Source organism: Tachyglossus aculeatus, chromosome 3 (assembly GCF_015852505.1).
Source record: "Tachyglossus aculeatus isolate mTacAcu1 chromosome 3, mTacAcu1.pri, whole genome shotgun sequence".
NCBI lineage: Eukaryota > Metazoa > Chordata > Mammalia > Monotremata > Tachyglossidae > Tachyglossus > Tachyglossus aculeatus.
This window is the reverse complement of record NC_052068.1, coordinates 75,629,883-75,650,167: the sequence shown is the minus strand read 5'-3', so window position 1 is coordinate 75,650,167 and position 20,285 is coordinate 75,629,883. Positions and strand designations below refer to the sequence as shown.

The 20,285-nt window shown below is 44.1% G+C and overlaps 1 protein-coding gene and 1 non-coding gene across 3 annotated transcripts in view; both read right to left on the bottom strand.

Annotated features, from left to right (window-relative positions):
- Positions 1–8,192, bottom strand: part of ADAMTS12 (ADAM metallopeptidase with thrombospondin type 1 motif 12) — a 345,960-nt gene extending 337,768 nt beyond the window's left edge. For both annotated transcript variants that reach the window (XM_038743882.1, XM_038743883.1), the window contains exons 1-2: positions 8,066–8,192; positions 303–664 (exon numbers count right to left, since the gene is read on the bottom strand). In XM_038743882.1, coding sequence (XP_038599810.1) covers positions 303–664; positions 8,066–8,192 — 489 coding nt within the window. The remainder of the gene's footprint in view (positions 1–302; positions 665–8,065) is intronic.
- Positions 8,193–17,089: 8,897 nt separating this feature from the next.
- On the bottom strand, positions 17,090–17,227 carry LOC119925921. Its single transcript, XR_005449848.1, has one exon. It is a non-coding gene; the product is annotated as a small nucleolar RNA SNORA7 (small nucleolar RNA).
- Positions 17,228–20,285: the final 3,058 nt, after the last annotated feature.

Here is a 20,285-nt window from a genome sequence, read left to right as displayed (position 1 = left end):
TCCCTGGTGCTTCCTTCAGTGTTTACACACAGTAAGTGCATAACAATGATTGATTGTTTGATTGGTAGAGATTCAGGAATTGATATGGATTTAATCTGTCAATAGGTGGGCTCCATCAGGCAAGGAAGGAAAATGAAAAGATCCATATAGGCTGATAGTCGCTGAGAGGTAAAAGGAACCATGTTGCTGGGGAATGTCTCAGCATCCCATTTCCCAAAATTTCCATCCTCCACCTTGCTCAGGTCTAGAGCTCAGATATCCTCAGGCTGGGAGGGTCTGGGGGAGGGAAGGGTTTCACTTACCAGTCCATTGCAGACACTGATCGCTGCCACTCCATAGTCGGTTTCTGGCTGCCACACCGTACCAGTGAGGTGGCAGGAGGTTCCTGAGTGAAAGGACACCTTGGCCCCTGTGAGGTTTCCGTATCGCTTCTCCAGTATGTAGTTATTGGAGAGAAATCCCCGACTGACAGTCAAGTTAAAGAACAGGTCCTTGTCTTCTTGAGAAATTTTGTAATACACCCAATCATCTTTTCCCCTGAGGTCTCTCTTCTTCCTGGCATTGGTGACATGGTGGTTCAGAGCATAAGATACAAAATGGCCACTTTCATCCACCCTCACGGGACCCACCAGGTGATATTCTTGTAATGTCTTGATAAAGCTTTCTGGAAGAAAAAGACATAATGAAATTTGAGTTTTGAACAACAGCTAGTTGGGGAAATGAGTGATATCCTTAGCACTTCTACTTTATTCAAGTTTTGACCCTTTTCTTGGGAGTGCCCTATTATCCAGCACTGTGCCAAGATGGCCTCCTCCAAACCGTGTAATTCCCAAAGTTCTCCAACCAAGGAGGCTTTAACTTCCTGGTAAACACTCAAAACCTTCACCAGCACTGATAGAACTCCAGAAAATAAATATTTTTTCCTGAAATGGAGCAAGGTGACGGTAGAAGGTAAACTCCTTCTGGGCAGGGAATCAGTCAATCAGTCAATCAATTGTATCTATTGAACACTTACTGTGTGCAGGGCACAGTACTAAGTTCTTGGGAGAGCACAATATAATAGAGATGGTAGGCATGTTCCCTGACCATAACAAGCTTACGGTCTAGAGGGAGTACTTGTGAGAGTACAATAAATTGGTAGACACAATCTCAGTCCTCAGGGAGCTTATTTTAAGCCACTTGCTTGTTTACTATTCCCCAACTGCTTATTACAAGGCAGTACACCAATCGATTCTCAATAAACACTAATGCTAGTATCAAGATTGGCCGTTTCCTCAAAAACTCCTACGTAATTAATGAAGCTATTCTACCTAGAATTCATAAGCCTTTGCAAATCAAAATGATTTAGTGGAAAAACAGTTTGGGAGTGGGAGTAAGAGCTCTTGATGATTTCCTTGAATCTGAGCATTCCTTTACATCAAGCTTGGGCCAAAACATTCAATCAAACATATTTATTGAGGGCTTATTGTGTGCATAGCCCCACACTCCAGAAACTCTCAGCCCCATCTCTCCCTACCAATAACTGTCAAGCTGAAGTTGTGTGTTCAAAGGAATAGATCTCAAATCTGAGATGAGCGGCGCTTTAAAGCTAGTAGACTGACCTCATTTCAGAACTTCATTGGTTGGGATCCCGTCTTGCCATTTGACTTTGAGGATCGCCTGGAAATGATGTTGGCGGAAATCCACAAAGCTGTGGTCCAGACCTCCCAGTCATAAAGGAGGTTGGGCAGCACTACAGCTCTGTGAAACTTTTGTTGGTCTGATACCATGGTGCTGCCACGTTTTGTTTGACAGTCTCCTAAACGATGCACTGACTTTCTCAGTTTGTTTTTCTACTTTCTTGTCATCTATGATCTGTTTACATTAATGTCTGTCTGCCCGTCCAGACTTTGAGCTCACTGTGGGCAGGGAATGTGTCTACCAAGTCTGTTATATTGTACTCTTCTAAGTGCTTAGTACAATGTTCTGCATAGAGTAAGCGCTCAATAAATATGATTGACTGTTGGTTAGTGGTCTCCCTAGGTAATAGAATTCAATGAGTGTTTAGTTACAGTGCTACATGTTGCCAAAATCAATTTTTGGCAGTGTGTATGGGTTTCCCTCGTGCAGCTTGATACATTGCCTCTGTTTTCTTTAGGCCCATTATGGCCTGGTGGGTTTGACAAAGTGGTTTAATAGTAATTAATAATTATGGAATTTGTTAAGAGCATACTGTGTGCCAGACACTGTGCTAAGTGCTGGTTTACAATCATTTGTATGTCTTTTTTGGATGTGTGACATCAGGGCACAGTACTCTGGATACAGAAGTTACTGAATGATTGTCTCTAGGACTCTGGATGATACTCAAGGTCTGTTGTAATAATAATGATAATAATAATGATGGTATTCATTAAGTGCTTTCTTTGTGCCAACGAATAAGATAAGATAATCAGGTTGGATACAGTTCCTGCCCAACTTGGGGACGACAATCTAAGTAGGAAGGGGAACAGGTAGTGTCGTAATGGAAGAGTTTTCTAGAGATACAGGAGCATATTCTAACAACTGCTTCAAAATCTCTTGTTGCATCTTCCAGCATGGTGGCATAGAACGAGACCAGACTAGCATATTCCTGCTTTACTCCACTGGCAATGGGGAATGGCTCAGACCCTCAACTTTGGCCATCATGAAGTAGTCTCAGCTGAATTTTTCTAGGCAGTCAAATTTGCTCAGTCATTTCACAGCTTGGATCTACAAATGGTATCAAAAGCTCTTGAAAGGCCTATGAAAACCATAGCAAGTTCCCAGTGCTGTTCCCTGTACCTTTCCTGTATCTGATTTGCGACAAAGATTATGCCTGCTGCATGGTGTTGTCATCTGAAGTCCCTCCATGATGCAGGAAGCGTTCAGGCAGCAATATTCTTTAGTAGCGGATCCACTAGACTTTGCATAAGATCTTTACATAAGACTTTGCATCAGAGAAGCAGCGTGGCTCAGTGGAAAGAGTGCAGGCTTGGGAGTCAGAGGTCATGGGTTCTAATCCCAGCTCTGTCATTTATCAGCTATGTGACTTTGGGCAAGTCACTTAACTTCTCTGTGCCTCAGTTACCTCATCTGCAAAATGGAGATTAAGACTGTGAGTCCCATGTGGAACAACCTGATTACCTTGTATCTCCCCCAGCGCTTAGAACAGTGTTTGGCACATTGTAAGCACTTAACAAATACCAAAATTATTATTATTATTATCTGGCCAGCGATGGAGAGTAATGAGATACCTCCGTATTTGCTGCAATCTGATCTTTTGCCTTCCTTCTTGAAGGTGGCAATAAAAGTGGCTTCTTTAAGATTCTGTGGCGCTTCCTCAGTAGTCCATAGCTGGACAAGTGCTTGTATAAGTGCTCAAACCCAGTGGTCCCTCTAGGCTGTAAGCTCGTTGTGGGCAGGGAATGTATCTCTTTATTGCTGTAGCGTGCTCTCCCAAGCGCTTAGTACAGTGTTGTACACACAGTAGGCACTCAATAAATATGACTGACTGACTGACTGACTGAATTTGTAGATCTTAACAAGTAAGCCATCAGGTCCGGGTGCTTTTCCATTTTTCAGGACTGCTGAGGTGATGTTTTTATGGCACTTTTTAAGTGCTCACTATATAACCAGCAATATTCTAAGCCCTGGGTAGATACAAGTTAATTAGATGAGACACAGTCCCTGTCCCACCTGGGGTTCACAGTCAAGTAGAAGGGAGAACAGGTATTCATTCATTCATTCATTCATTCAATCGTATTTATTGAGCACTTATTGTGTGCACAGCACTGTACTAAGCGCTTGGGAACTACAAATCGGCAACATATAGAGATGGTCCCTACCCAACAACGGGCTCACAGTCTTGAAAACCCATTTTACATATGAGGAAACTGAAGCACAGAGAAGTTAAGTGACTTGACCAAGGTCACACAAATGGCAGAACCAGGATTAGAACCCAGGTCCTCTGGCATCCAGACCCATGCTCTATCCACTAGGCCATGCTGCTTCTCTAGTACTGGGGGACAATATTGAGTTGTCCCTCAATAGTTGGGACAATTTCTATGTCTGTGCATATAGAAAGGTTTTGTTTGTACTGAAATTCCGGGTCTTTAATAATAGAAGATGTGATGAGCAGAATATTAAAATAGTAAGCACTGAACAATCATCATCATCTCTAATCTTCTAATTTGATATTTCATATCTACCCCCGGCACATAACACAATGTTTGGTCCTTGGTAAGTGTTTAATAAATACCAGAACTGGTTGCTGATTATGGCAGAGGACAGGACGTTCTGGAGAAAGTATATCCAGGGAGTCGCTATGAATCGGAAATGACTCGATGGCACTTAACAATAATAATAACTATCTCACATATAAATCAGAAGGACTGGCACTTTCCAGTTACCTAAAATGTAATCTCAACCATTTGCAATCAAGGACTAAAACCCCCTTTTTTCCAGATCTTTACTATCTCAAAATCAAAAAGTTTCATCTTTATATGAAACCAAATGCCAATTGTGTAGCTGCCTATCATAGTTGCACCTGTGATCTAAAGAGTGAACTAAATTCCAGATGCTTTCCAAGTGTTGTTTTTGAGCTACACAACTTGTTAGAGAGGCAGCGGGAGCAGAGACAGTGTTGAGTTTATGAGTAAGGAAACTTGTGTTCCTTTATCTTTGAAAACCTTTTGTTTTCCCTTCCTCAGTGACACTGAGCCCATTACTTCTCAGTGGCTTCAATTACTAACAGGAAATGGAGATCATTCAAACCTGCCCCCATACAAGGGAAGAAGAGGATATAATGACGGGATCTTTGTGAGCAAGATGCAATGCTTGACTTTTCTTCCATGACTTTACTCCCAGAAATCAAAATACAATGAGGAATAGGGTCGATGACAAGATAGATTAGTTTTGATCAATTTGTTGTTGTGGGTCTAGGCCCAAGAGTGCCCTCCATAATTGTGGTTTAATTGTGATTGTAAGCACTGTACTAAGTACTGAGATAGATACAAGATAATCAGGTCCCACGTGGGGCTCACAGTCTAAATAGGAGGGAAAACAGGTATTGAATCCCCATTTTGCAGATGAGGGAACTAAGGCAGAGAGAAGTTAAGTGGCTTGATCAAGATCCTACAGCAAACAAGGGGCAGAGATGGGAATAGAACCCAGGTCCTCTGACTCCCGGCCTGTGCTTTTTCCACTAGACCATGCTGCTTCCCTCAAGTTCTGCTAGGCAGAATGCAGAATTATAATTCTTTTTGAGATCCAATTTCACTGACTTCCTCTTGCCCTGAAAGGTTTATGTCCAGAGTAGAGCCCAAGAAGATCCACTGCTTGGAATCAGAAAATTCATTCATTCAATCATATTTATTGAATGCTTACTGTCTGCAGAGCACTGTATTAAGAGCTTGGGAAGTACAAGTTGGCAACGTATAGACACAGTCCCTACCCAACAACGGGCTCACAGTCTAGAAGGGGAGAGACAGACAACAAAACAAAACATGTAGACAGGCATCAAAATCGTCAGAACAAATAGAATTAAAGCTATATGCACATCATTAACAAAATAAATGGAATAGTAAATATGAACAAGTAAAATAGAGTAATAAATCTGTACAAATATACATACAAGTGCTGTAGTGAGGGGAAGGAGATAGGGCGGGGGATGGGGAGGAGGAGAGGGAAAAGGGGGCTCAGTCTGGGAAGGCCTCTCAGAGGAGGTGAGCTCTCAGTAAGGCTTTGATGGGAGGAAGAGAGCTAGCTTGGCTGATGTGTGGAGGGAGGGCATTCCAGGCCAGGGGAAGGATGTGGGCCGGGGGTCGATGGCAGGACAGGCAAGAATGAGATACAGAGAAACAAAACTTTTGCCAAGTTACCGAGTTAGTAATAAAACCAGGAACTAAATCAAGAGATTCCATGTATTTCAAATAAAATGCACTTTCTGAAAACAGTAATAATAATAATAATTGTTGTATTTGTTAAGCACTTATTATGAGCCCAGTACTGTACTAAGCACTGGGGTAGCTCTGAGATCATCAGGTCCCACATGGGGCACACAGTCTCGCTTAGTCCAGTGCTCTGCACACCGTAAGCACTCAATAAATACGATTGAATGAATGAATGAATGAGAGAGAGCAGGTATTAAATCCTCATTTTACAGATAGAGGAACTGGGGCCCAGAGGAGGGTCCATGGTCACACAGCAGGGAATATGTCTGTTGTATTGTCATATTGTACTCTTCCAAGAGCTTACTACCGCACTCTGAACACAGTATAAACAATTAATTTGCTTGATTGACTGACCAAACAAAAACAAAATCAGAACAGTAAGTGCTATTGTTCTAAAGTGGGGGTAGAAGTAAACCTTGTATATTTTCAGAAACAACATTTCAAGGAATAGTATTTTCCACACTCGTGTTGGAAACAAAATTCTCTACAAAGAGGTTTAAGTGTAATCTCTCCTAAATCTAAAACAGCTGAGTTCTCCGGTTGCATTTGCGCTTCATCAGTGCTGAGGGCAAAACTAACCAGAAATTTTAAATGAAGACCAACTTTACTGTAGATCTCGTCCAAAAAAAGGTGCTTTATACTACAGTCAAGAATGTTCCTAAGTGCCTGCAGTGAGCACCTCTTGTTTCATTTATCAACTCTATCCATCAATATTGCCAGAGAAAGCAAAAACCCTGTAGCAAGCAACCAGGTCACGCTTGGCTCGTGAAATCAAAAACTCCTGCACAATGAAGGAATTGTCATGTTCACTGCAATTTGGGAAGCGATTCTGCCGTGGCCAACGAGTATGGATTTGAAATCCTGTCTCATCCCCAACTTCTCTGACTTTCTTCGTAGCAGCCCAGATGCTGAAAAGTTTGTGAAGAGAAGCCACCTATGACAGGGACACGAAAGGGAGCAACACTGCTCCGTGGAAAAGAATGTTCCAAAACAGAATGTTTTTTCAACGAAAGAACAAATTCTTTCCAGGAAACAAAAGCATTGCAGAGCTCAGCAGGAAGCTGAATTGTATTGTGTTCCCTGACTCAGGTTGGGGAATGAAGCCAGGAGTCAAAGAAGGATAAGAACTGGGGAGTGTGTGTGTTGGGGGGAGACACAGAATGTTAACTGTTGATTCTTGAATCGCTTTCGAGGTATGTATTGTACTCTCCCAAGTACTGAGCACGGGGCTTTGCACACAGTTAAGCACTCAGTAAATACCACCGAATGATCCCCAAAGCACTGGAAGATGAAACGGGGCTTCTTTCCAGGAAACAACTCAGTTTCAGCAAACTATCCAAAGTCATTTGAGTATATGGAGCTGGAAGGCCATCTGCTCCTAGAACTTGGGGAATGGACGGGATTAAGAACACCGGGAATGTATCTGTTCTGTTGTGCTCTCCCAAGCGCTTAGTACAGTGCTCTGCACACAGCAATCGCTCAATAAATACGACAATGACATAACTACTTCAGAAGAGATCCCAACTCCGCCAATTGTCAGCTGTGTGACTTTGGGCAAGTCACTTAACTTCTATGTGCCTCAGTTCCCTCATCTGTAAAATGGGGATTAAGACTGTGAGCCCCCCGTGGGTCAACCTGATCATCTTGTAACCTCCCCAACGCTTAGAACAGTGTTTAGCTCATAGTAAGGGCTGGCTCAGTGGAAAGAGCACGGGCTTTGGAGTCAGAGGTCATGGGTACAAATCCCAGCTCTGCCAACTGTCAGCTGTGTGACTTTGGGCAAGTCACTTAACTTCTCTGTGCCTCAGTTACCTCATCTGTAAAATGGGGATTCAACGTGATCACCTTGTAACCTCCCCAGCGCTTAGAACAGTGCTTTGCACATAGTAAGCGCTTAACAAATACTGTTATTTATCATTATTATCATCATTATTATTATGGAATCGCCCTAAAGAAATAACAGCTATTTTCTGATCCCGGTTTACACGATCCTGGTGAAAACGGGAACAGGGAAGAGGCAGGAAGACCGGGAGAGAGGGAGGGAGAGTGGGATGGTCAGCGGCCAGAGTGCTCAATCTCTAAGATCCTTGGTTTAAAGAAGGAGAAAAGTCACTAACCTTGCCTCTTGTCCGGAAAGTAAAAAGTGCCGGGTTGGGGGAGTCTACTACAGCACAGCGCCTGGAAGTTAAGGACCTGGAGCAGGAAGGGAAGCTTTGCCAGCCAGTTCCTCTGGGCACATGGCATGGTTCAGTTTGCGGGACGTCACTTTAGCCCTCAGCTGGTGAATGGGACCCAAGAGGGGCTGCAGAAGCTCATGGCCCTCAAGTGAAGGAAAACTGATGCCAAAAAGGCAGACGGTCTCTCTCTCTCTCTTTTTTAACAGAGAGGGAGGCCGGATACCTTTTTCCCCTTCTTTTTTTAAACCGAAAGAGGAGTGATTTCCAAGGGGTGGAGCCTGGGAGTTTTGGGGAAGGGGAGGAGGGTCTCATTTGCATGGGTCTGAGTTTTGCAGATCCGTTTCCGTGCAACTCCCTCGTTCCTTCTTTCTTCCTCCCTCCCCTCCCTCCCTCCTTCCTCCTGCTCATCCCCATTCCCCTCCTCTTGCACCCTTCTTTTTTTCCCTTGACCCTCGCCCCCATCTCCCTCTCCCTTCCCTCTGGCCCTGCCCCCCCCCCCCCCCAACCAAATCGGGGAGATGTGTGCTCTCCCCTGCCCTGGGGGAGTAGGCAGGGAGGCAGCCTGGTAGGAAAGTCCCTCCCCCAGCCCGACTTCCCCTTCCCCTCTCCCCCCAAATCCCACCCGTGGGGATTGAGAGGTAAGAGTTCAGGCAGCTCCCAGTGGGCCCTCTCCCTCCCACCATTCCCTCTCCTCTCCCTTTGCTCTTTCACTCCCCTCTCCTCTACACCCTCCCCTTTCCTCTTTCCCAACCCTGTTCTCTTTTCTTTTCTCTCTCTTACCCTTACCTCTCCTCTTTTCCCTGCCCCCTCCTCTCTTTGCCCTCCCTCTCTCCTGTCTTCCCTGCCCCCTTCTTTCCCCTCCCTTCTCCTCTCCTCTCTTTATCCCCTCCTGTCATTACTCCCCCTCCTCTCTTTGCTTTCATCCTCTCCTCTCTTTGCCCTCTCCTCCTCCTCTTTGCCCCCTCCTCTCTTTGCCCTCCCTCTCTCCTCTCTTTGCCCCTCCTCTCTCTCCTCTTTTCCCCTTCCTCTCTTTCCATCTCCTCTCTCCGCTCTCTCCTCTTTTCCCATTCCTCTCTTTGCCATCTCCTCTCTCCATTCTCTCCTCTCTCCTCTTTTCCCCTTCCTCTCTTTGCCATCTCCTCTCTCCACTCTCTCCTCTCTCCTCTTTTCCCCCCACCTCTCTTTGCCCTCCCGTTTCTCCCCTTTCCCCACCCCTTTCCCCATCAGTCAGTACTTTACTCTGCTTCCCCTACCTTTTTTTTTTTCTGAAAAGCCGATCAGTCCAAGGAGCATGGCCTAGTAGAAAGGCCTGGGTATTAATCCTGACTCTGCCGCTTGCCGGCTGTGTGACCTTGGCCATTTAACTTCTCTCTTCCTCAGTTTCCTCATCTGTGTAAACTCGTTGTGTTTATTGTTATATTGTATTGTTATTTATTGTTATATTGTACTTTCCCAAGAGCTGAATACAGTGCTCTGCACACAGCAAGTGCTCAATAAATATGATTGAATAAATGAATAAATAAAATGGGAATTCAATACTAGTTCTCCCTCCAACTTGGACTGTGAGTAACATGTGGGACAGGGACTGTGTCCAACCTGATTATCTTGTATCTATCCCAGCACACAGTAAGCACTTAACAAATACAATCCACCCCCAAATCCATGTCTCTCCACTCATTCATTCATTTATTCAATCAATCGTATTTATTGAGCGCTTACTGTGTGCAGAGAACTGTACTGAGCGCTTGGGAAGTACAAGTTGGCAACATATAAAGACGGTCCCTACCCAACAGCGGGCTCACAGTCTAGAAGGGGGAGACAGACAACAAAACAAAACATATTAACAAAATGAAATAAATAGAATAGTAAGTATGTACAAGTAAAATAAATAGAGTAATAAATATGTACAAACATATATACAGATGCTGTGGGGAGGGGAAGGAGGTAAGGCACTCTTCCACTCTTCCAAAACCTCCAACGGTTGCCCATCCCCCTCCATGTCAGACAGAAATTCCTTGCCATCAGCTTTAAGGTGTTCAATCAGCTCTTTTTCTTTTTTTTTTGAAGCAGCATGGTTTAGTGGGTAGAGCACCTGCCTGGGAGTCAGAAAGACCTGGGTTCTAATACCGGCTCTGCCACATGTCTGCTCTGTGACCCTGGGCGAGTCACTTCAGAACAGTGCCCAGTGCTTAGAACAGTGCTTGGTACATAGTAAGCACTTAACAAATACCATTATTATTATTATTATTCTCAGTTCCTTCATCTGTAAAATGAGGATTAAGAGTGTGAGTCCCATGTGGAACTAGGGTTGTGTCCATCCTGATTAATTTCTATCTACCCCAGAGCTTAGAAAAATTGTTGGCATTTGGCACAAGTGCTTAATTAGTACCATTATAATTATTATCATTCATTCATTCAGTCATATTTATTGAGCGCTTAGTGTGTGCAGAGCACTGTACTAAGTGCTTGGGAAGTACAAGTTGGCAACATATAAGTTGGCAAGTGGCTAAGTGCTACCAAGTGACAGGCACATTACTAAGCCCCCCACATTCCCACTGGTTGTCACCCCATGCCTGAATCCTCAGATTTCCTCACTCCTGCTCCCCTCCCCTGTTCCCAACCACAGTCTGAGCTGAGCTCTGCAGGGTGGAGAGGGAGAGGCAAGGCTATGGGTCATTGCCACAGTCCAAGGAGGGTCTTTCAGTGCAGAGAGGGCGTTCCAAGCCTCCTTCTCCTTGGACCCACCTTGCCCGCCTCCCACCTCCCCCGACCCCTTTCACCCACGGCACCCCCTGAAGACCTTACCTGCCAACCCCAGCCTACGCACATCCTGACACCACAGGCCAGGGCACGACCCCCCATGGTGCTTGTTAAGAGCTTACTATGTGCCAAACATTGTTTAAAGTGCTGGGTAGGTAAAAGTTAATCAGGTTGAACATAGTCCCTGTCCTACATTGGGCTCACAATCTTAATCGCGTGGCTCAGTGGAAAGAGCCCGGGCTTTGGAGTCAGAGGTCGTGGTTTCAAATCCCGGCTCCGCCACTTGTCAGCTGTGTGACGTTGGGCAAGTCACTTTACTTCTCTGGGCCTCAGTTCCCTCATCTGTAAAATGGGGATGAAGACTGTGAGCCCCTCGTGGGACAACCTGATTACCTTGTACCTACCCCAGCGCTTAGAACAGTGCTTTGCACATAGTAAGCGCTTAACAAATACCAACATTATTATTATTATTAACCCCCATTTTGTACCAGTGAGGTAACTGAGACCCAGAGAAGTGAAGTGACATCACTTAGCCCAAGGACGAGGCCCAGCTCCACTGTCGGCCTGGATCTATGGCCCAGGCCTGCCACCCCCTTCCCTTCACATACACCTCGAGGTTGCAGGCCATGCATGGCACAACCCCCATCCCCCAGCTAGTCCCAGGGCCCAGCTCTACTGTCGGACCGGTTTTTGGCCCAGGCTGCCACCCCATTCCCCCCCGACACAGCTCGACATGAAAGGCCATACTCGGTATGCCCTCCATCCTCCAACTAATCCCAGGGCCTAGCTCCATTGTTTAACATGTTTCCCATCCCTGTCCTGGAAGACAGTCCACTGAATCTCCTGGAGACTCTGCCACTGCTGGACACCCTATTCATTCATTCATTCATTCATTCAATCGTATTTATTGAGCACTTACTGTTTGCAGAGCACTGTACTAAGCGCTTGGGAAGTACAAGTTGGCAACATATAGAGACGGTCCCTACCCAACAACGGGCTCACAGTCTAGAAGGGGGAAGTGATCCTAGCACCCAAAGTGTCCTTCCACCCTGGGCCACATGGCTACAAGATGTCACATCATGTCATGAGGTGGAGAGTAAAGGAGGCACCAAGGGCAATGAACCTGAACTATTAATGATAATAATAATAATAATAATAATAATAATAATAATAATAATAATAATAATAATAATGACATTTGTTAAGTGCTTACTACGTGCCGAGCACTGTTCTAAGTGCTGGGGCATCAGGTCATCGTCTTCATCCCCATTTTACAGATGAGGTCACTGAGGCCCAGAGAAGTCAAGTGACTTGCCCAAAGTCACACAGCTGATCAGTGGCAGAGTCAGGATTAGGACTCTTGACCTCTGACTCCCAAGCCCGGGCTCTTTCCACTGAGCCACACTGCTTGAGGGATGCCAACTTCCTGCTTGACAGCCAAAGCTCGTAGTGGGCAGGGAATATGTCTGTTTAGTGTCATAGTGTACTCTCCCAAGCTCTTAGTACAGTGCTCTGCACACTATAAGTATTCAGTAAATATGATTGAATGAAATGAATGAGAAGCCACAGAACCTGAGTGACATCATGTAATTTATTTATATATATTAATGTCCGTCTCGCCCTCTTGGCTGTAAGCTAGTTGTGGGTAGGGAACGTGTCTGTTATATTGTTCCCTCCCAAGCGCATAGTACAGTATCCTGCATACAGTAAGCGCTCAGTAAATAAGATTGAAATGAATGAATGAATGAATCACGGGGACTAATGATGCTTCACCCTCTCCTGGGAGCATCTTTGGAAGGGCCAGAGACAATTCACTGTGTGGGTTAGGAGTGGGTTTATGTAAATGAATGGATGTGTTCAAACTCTACAGATCTAAGTGGTCCAGCTAACCATTTTGACAGGTGACCACTTGCTCAGACCTCCTGGGAAGCAGTAAGATTAAAGGTGTCTGATTTGAAGTGAGCTGTTATCTCTATCTTCTCTGTGCCACACCTCTCTGGAAGTAGTAGCAGTGACAATTAAGTAGAAAATAAAAATTGTTCTTCTGGAAACAAATGCTAAAGATTGTTGTATAAACGTGATATGCATTGGGACAACAAGGCCTGGGATGTTAGGAATTAACTGGGGATTTTTTCCCAGAGGAAGCGGATTTTCAGAAGGGGTTTGAAGATGGAGAGATTCAATCTGGTTCTTGTATGGCAGTGTGATCTGGTGGATTAAGGCAGGGCTAGAAAACCCTGATGAATGGTGGCTATTAGTAATTTCTCATACATTAAGTGTGTGGGGTCAGAGGCTGCAAAGCAAAACTCCCTCCCTCATTGGGGTGTTGTGGGTAATGCCTTTTTTACAATTATTAATGAGGGATTTTTGACGTGAAAGCATAACTAATGATGAAAGTTCAGCTGAAAACCAGCCTAAAATGGGATAGCTGCAGGTGGTGATGTCATTTGCATTGGCAAATGAGGCAGAGAAACTCATTGCCTTTGCTTTTCAACTTCTAATGGAATCGGGAATGGGAGTTTTCTTGCTCAATTAACCCACTCCATTTGGCAGAACTGTCACACTAGCAAGGACAGTGGGTGTCTGCAGACTGTCTCACTCCTCCGTAAGATGGGACTCATTCCAGAAAAGCCTGTGCTGAAGGAGCAGATTTATGGTGACATTAGCCCCTCTCCTCTGATGCTTGCATTGTAGAAGGGTGAGAGGTATCTTAAACAAACTTGTCAATTATTTTATGTTAGGCTACATCATCATCCACAGTCTCCCTGTGTCTCCAATTCGATCATTAAATTCTATAGTTCTGCTAAGTATAGAGAGCTTAGTACATTTCTGAAACCCAGAACTCTACCACAGAGGCCAAGATTGTCTTTGTTAAGGAGCAGTGTGGCCTGGTGGAAAGGGCATGGAGCCCAGAATCAGGGTCAATCAATCAATCAGTCAATGACATTTATTGAGCACTTACATCATGCAGATCACTGTTCTAAGTGCTTGGGAGAGTACAATGCAGGTGGTTGACACAATCCCTGCCATTAAGGAGCTTAGAGTCCAAAATGAAACTTGGTTTCTGATCCCAGCCCTGCCCCTGGGCTGCTGGGTGATCTTGGGCAGGTCGAATAACCTCTCTTTGCCTCAGTGTTCTCATCTATAAAATGGGATTACAATGTCTGCCCTTGCTTCTTAGATTATGAAACAGGAACTGTTTCTGATCCATCTGCCTTGTTCCCACCCCAGCCTTTAGCACAGTGCACGGCACACAATCAGTGTGTAATAAATACTGTAACTAATGAACTTCATCTTCATCTGCACTTCCCAAGCACTTAGTACAGTGCTCTGCACAAAGTAAGCACTCAATAAATACGATTGATTGATTGATTGATCTGCATCACTTCTTGGTGGCATAGAGGGAGCTTCTGTCTGTGGTTGGTTGATGAGGATAGTGTGCAGTCTCCCTCACTAATGACAACTGGAAAATGGAAATAAGGAGGAATGGGTGAGAAATGGGGATTTGGGCAGCCCCACATATGGAAATGATGTCCCCCTTGCATGGCAAGAGGTCAGAAAAAGTGGCCTATTAAAGGTTCATGAGCACCATGTGTGAGAGATCATTCTTCTCATAAGTGTGATTTTACCTTCAAACAGCAGTATTCTCAGACACAAAGGTCAGCTCTCTCTTTCCCCTGTCTACGAGGGAGACTTTCATTAACAAAAACTTCCTTCCTGAGGTGGCCAGAAGCCAGCCTCTCTTCCCTAGGGAGGTATCTATGTTGCTTAAGGGGCATCCTTGTGGCAGAGCCTACGCTCTGATAAAGAAGGCTCTGGAAGGAATAATCCCAGGATGATTTGTCCATTGATGGTACTAGAGCAGTGTGCAGTTGGCCTAAATAGAGCCTAAAGAAAACACTACGCTAAAGAGGGCCATAAAGGGTCCAACAGGAAAGTATACCCACCCACCCCCATCCCCACCTCCCTGTGTGTTTAATAATTACATTTCAATAGCTGGAGATATGACCCGACTTTGGATAAAGTGCCTTAAAAGAATGTGCAGAAGTAATCTTAAATGAGGCTTTGAAGTTAACACTCCACTAAAGATGGAAGTCCCTCTTATTGGGATTGTGGTCAGTCGTGCATTGGCCTTCCTTTTTTTTGAATAAAATGCATCACTTGCTCACTATGTGCCAGGCACTGTTCTAAGCACTGGGACAAATAGAAAGTAATCAGGTTGGACACAGTTCATGTCCCACACAAGGGGCTCACAGCCTTAACCCCCATTTTACAGTTGAAGTAACTGACGCACAGAAAAGTTAAGTGACTTGCCCAAGGTCACACAGAAGACAAGTGGCAGAGCCAGGATTAGGATCCAGTCCTTCTAGCTCCCAGGACTGTGCCCGATCCACTAAGCCACACTACTTCTCATACTGCTTCTTCCTGAGCAGTATGGATTATCTTCAGCTCCAGAAAATTGGGTAGCTTAATTTCATCATTACTAAATGCCAGAACTCTACCATACGAAACCAAGATTGGACCTTTCCACTACCAACCAGGAGGGTATGGTCTACAAGGGCCCAGCCTTCAGCAGGAAAAGCTGGGCTGTCTCTAGATGGCAAACCTCAGAATGGAAATAGAGACTAAACATCCAAAGAACCGATTATGAATTCTACTTCTGCTTGGCCTTTTCCCTGCCCCACCCAAGATGGCCCTGCACCCAGGGCCTCCTCTTTATTAGAAAGAGACTGTGCTCATAGATGAGATGCGGATGAGAGAGTTACCCGCTGTAGTTAGCCATTTGATGGATCTGCAGATGGGTGATATATTTATCAAATAATAATAATAATAATGGCATTTATTAAGCACTTACTATGTGCAAAGCACTGTTCTAAGCACTGGGGAGGTTACAAAGTGATCAGGTTGCTCCATGGGGGACTCACAGTCTTAATCCCCATTTTACAGATGAGGTAACTGAGGCACAGAGAAGTAAATGCTTATTACGTGCCAAACACTGCTAAGTGCTCTTTGCTGTCAAAGTCGAACAGTTTGCAATCTCCTTGGAGGAATGGTTGGTTGGCGGAGAGGTTTGGAAGAGGGACGTATCCAAATCTAGTTGGGGAAGTTTTTCTGGAGGGTGTGGCATCTTAGGAAAGGTTTGAGTGAGGGGGAAGGAGTGTCTTGAGATGGGTGGTGGTTGGTTTCTCTCATGGACAGTAAGCACTCAGTAAATACAGTTGATTAACTCTTCAACTTTTACCATTTTTCTACTGACATGCCTTCAGTTTGTTTTTTTTCTGGTTCAGTGTTGTGGGTCTGGGAAGGAGGCCTTCTTCAACTAAGCCCTTTTTTTCCCGGTTACCTCTCCCTTCTGCATCATCTATGCACTTGCATCTGTGACCTTTGGGCATTTAAAATTCACCCTGCTCTCAAACCCCCAGCACTTATGCTATCATATCTATCGATTATGTGTTATAAAGTGTTTATATTAATGTCTGTCTCACCATCTAGACTGTAAACTCACTGTGGGCAGAGACTGTATCTACCAACTCTGTTGTATATACCCTCCCAGGTGCTTAGTACAGTGCTCTGCTCACAATACATGCTCAACAGAAAGCAATGAGAAAAATTCCATCGATGCTAGGAATTTGATACTGAGCTAAGGGCTGTTGTCTAATCCAGGCTTCACATTCTTGTCAGCTCCGCCACTTGTCAGTTGTGTGACTTTGGGCAAGTCACTTAACTTCTCTGTGCCTCAGTTACCTCAGCTGTAAAATGGGGATTAGGACTGTGAGCCCACGTGGGACGACCTGATCACCTTGTAACCTCCCCAGTGCTTAGAACAGTGCTCTGCACATAGTAAGCGCTTAATAAATGCCATTGTTATTATTATTATTATTTCCCTAGGCTGACTCCTTTTCAGGTTGGCCTATTTCTGTGCTCTGAGGATTCCATTCAGCTCTTTGTTGTTTATTCCTTTGAAGAAACCAGATTAGCCCTGTACTACGTCCTTGCCTTGTTTTATGCTGTTGAGTCATCTCTGACACATAGCAACTCGCAGAATGCCCCACCTCCATCTGCAATCATTCTGGTAGTATATCCATAGAGTTTTCTTGGTAGAAATATGGAAGTGGTTTACCATTGCCTTATTCTGTGCAGTTAAATTGAGTCTCTGCCTCGACTCCCTCCCATACAGCTGCTGCCTTGCAAAGGTGAGTTTTGACTTGAAAGGGATTGCCTTCCACTTGCTAGCCACTGCCCAAGCTAGGAATAGAATGGGTATGCCTCTGCTTGACTTTCCCTCCCATAATTGAGACTGGTAGAGTACTGGAAACTCTCCAGATATGATCCTGAGAGGGGCTACTAAGCCCTTTGAAGAGTACAAATAGCAATAGAAGGATATTCCTGCCTTAAAGGAGCTAGTAATCCAACTGGACAGACAGACACAAACTGATTTCAAGATAGGAGGAGGAAGGAACTAGAAAGAAGGCTGTATGAAGAAACAAGAACTTACATTGTAGATAAGTGTACATAAATTGTTATAACCAAAATTGCTACAGATGGTTGTGAGTGCATAAGTGCCGAGGCAGTGCAAAAGTGGTAAGTATCAATATCAGGTAGAGTCTGAGAACTCCTACTCTCCTTTTCTAGAAAATGGAAAGGAAGAATGGGAGAGATGTAGGATCTAAATGGAGTCAGCCATGGAGACTGCAGCATAACCTGGAAGTTTTTCAAGTGGGACAGTCCTGATCTAACACAGCAGGACTAGGGGAGAAAGAGAAAGAGATTGGAAGAATCACCATGCACTTATATGAGTAATGGGTAAATTATAAACAAAATAACCCACCAGTTAGAAGATCAACTATTGTCTCTTCTGCCTTGGTCAGGGTGAAGGAGAAATTGGTTAAATAGTCTTTCGCTGATTTAAAGTAGACTAGTTTTTAAACTGAACGTATTTCTTCTGCAAGACCATAAACTCCCTGAGGATAGAGATTGTGTCCACCAACCATACTGTATTTGCCCAAGCACTTAGCACAGTGCTCTGCACACAGTAAACACTGGTGATTGATTGATTCCTCCCATAGGCACATGGGAGATTGTTCGCTCTATATTGCACTTTCAAAATGACATCCCCCTTCACCATACTCAAAGACCTAATCTAATTTTTCCTTTTATTGGGGAAATGGTCAGAGACTGATATGAGAAGACAAAGCAGGCCAAAGGCCCATTCAGCTCTCAAGAAGGAGGAGGATGTGTGTGCCTGGAAAGATTTAAGTCCCTAACATCCATGACGTAAAATGTCAGCTATTGCAGAGATTACTTTTATGGGAGACGAAATCACTTAACATTCTCAGTTACCAATTTATAAAGGCTGGATTTTCATCTTATACTTCTGATTGTCCTGCCTATGAACAAGAATTTAGCTCTGTGCAACACTCCAGCCCATCTTCAAGAAAGCATCACCCCATCTTATAGAGTGACTGTGCTTCTCTATAGAATACTTTAAAGTATATTGCAGACAACTGAAATGTATGTTGAGATCCTAATTCACTATTCTTACAAGAACACTTTTCCTCTCCTATTCTGAACTATATTTCACTGAAACTCATAAAGAGCTGTCAAGGACTGGAGCTATATCTGTTTTAATTCTGAATTTATTTACTAGGATGGCAGTGGTCCACAGCATGTGACTGTTCAGTGATCCTTTGTGAATCGAAGCTAGATTCTTCCAAAGAGCTCTTCACCTCGCCTGAGGATCCATCAAGGATTATAATACATTTTTATTTCTTAGTTGTGTGCTTTCAGTGCTGCCCAGGGGGATGCTGTCCCCCCAATAAAAAAGATGTCATTAGGTGATACTGAGGCCAGAGGACGATTCCTTGGATGCAAATTACTCATGTGGTTTCAGCAAGTACTCCACGAAGACTACACTAATGACACTGCAGACCTCCTATATCACTAAGGAAAGACTGCAGTGACTGATTTCTTAGAGAGTCTGATATATTTGATCCAATCCACCTTGCAAGATGCTATTTATTTTGCTGGAATTTTGGACCCTTGGTTTTGAAACTACTTGATTTGAGGAACTTTATTTAGGATCATTTAGTCAATGCCTGCTGGAAGGGACCAAAAGAATGTAAGGTTCTCAAGGTGCCTTCTGCACCAATTTCCTCTGCATATGCTTGTCTCATCCAGTTAGACACACCCTGGGATCATTTTTTAATGAGAGGATTTCATGCCCACATAAGAGATGGGAGGGTGTCTCTAGAGAGCATGTATGACTTTGGATTCTTAAACCTCAGACAAATGTTTCCTTAACTTGCCCAGATTTGCTCTGTCAACATTTTCCTTCCTCAATCTGGAGGCCTCCCCAAGGGACTTCGATGAAAAATTCGTAATGCCCATCACCCATTTGGTTTCAGAGCCTGCATCAGCCTTAATTTGTGCTTGTACTTCAGTTTCCTGCTCTGGAAGAAAATATAATTTTTCACTGAACTTTCAATGGCAGAGGATCTACAGATAGAAATTAGCAATCATTTGCTCTTTTTGTTTGGTGTGTGTAATGGATTGCAATTCTTCAAAAAATCCTATTCCAAATCAAATTCCACCACCTCTGTCTTCATAATCCATCAACAGTTCTTACCATGAAGAAATGCTCCCATTTTATCCCATTAAATTATCTATTGCTATAGGTTAGATCATTTCTTTTTGATATAGATCAGTGTCATTTATTGAGCACCTTCTGAGGGCTAAGCATTGCATTTTGCACTTGGGAGAATACAACAATGATCATTGTAGTATCTGTTAAAAATTTACTTTATGCCAAGTACTAGTATATTAGGTTTTAGTAAAGATACAAGTTAATCAGGTTGGACAAAGTCCCTATCTCACATAGAGCTCACAATCTAAGTAGGAGTGACAACAGGAATTGATTTCCCATTTTATAGGTGAGGAAACAAGGGCACAGAAAAGAGAAGTGACTTGCCCATGGTCACAGAGCAGACAAATGGCAGAGCCTAGATTAGAACCCAAATCCTCTTACTTCAAGGCCCAAGCTCTCTCCACTTGGCCACTTTTTCCCTTGAGGATAGTGATCATGTCCACCAACTGTATTGTATTCTCCTCAGAATTTAGTACAGTCCTCTGCACACAGTAAGTGATAGGTAAATACCATTGTCTGATAGTTTCCTCCCATAGGCGTGAAGAAAATTGTTAGTTCTATATTTAACTTTCAGATATATCAGCCTCCTTACTGACTTCCCTTCCTCCTGCCTCTCCCCACTCCAGAACACATTTCACCTTTTTCTACAAAAATGTTCAGGAGATGCTTCCCCACTCTTCAAGAAGCAGAAGCAGAGAACAGGTTCATGTACCCGGAATTTCTATGGGTCCAGGGGGACGTCCTCAGGCAGGACAA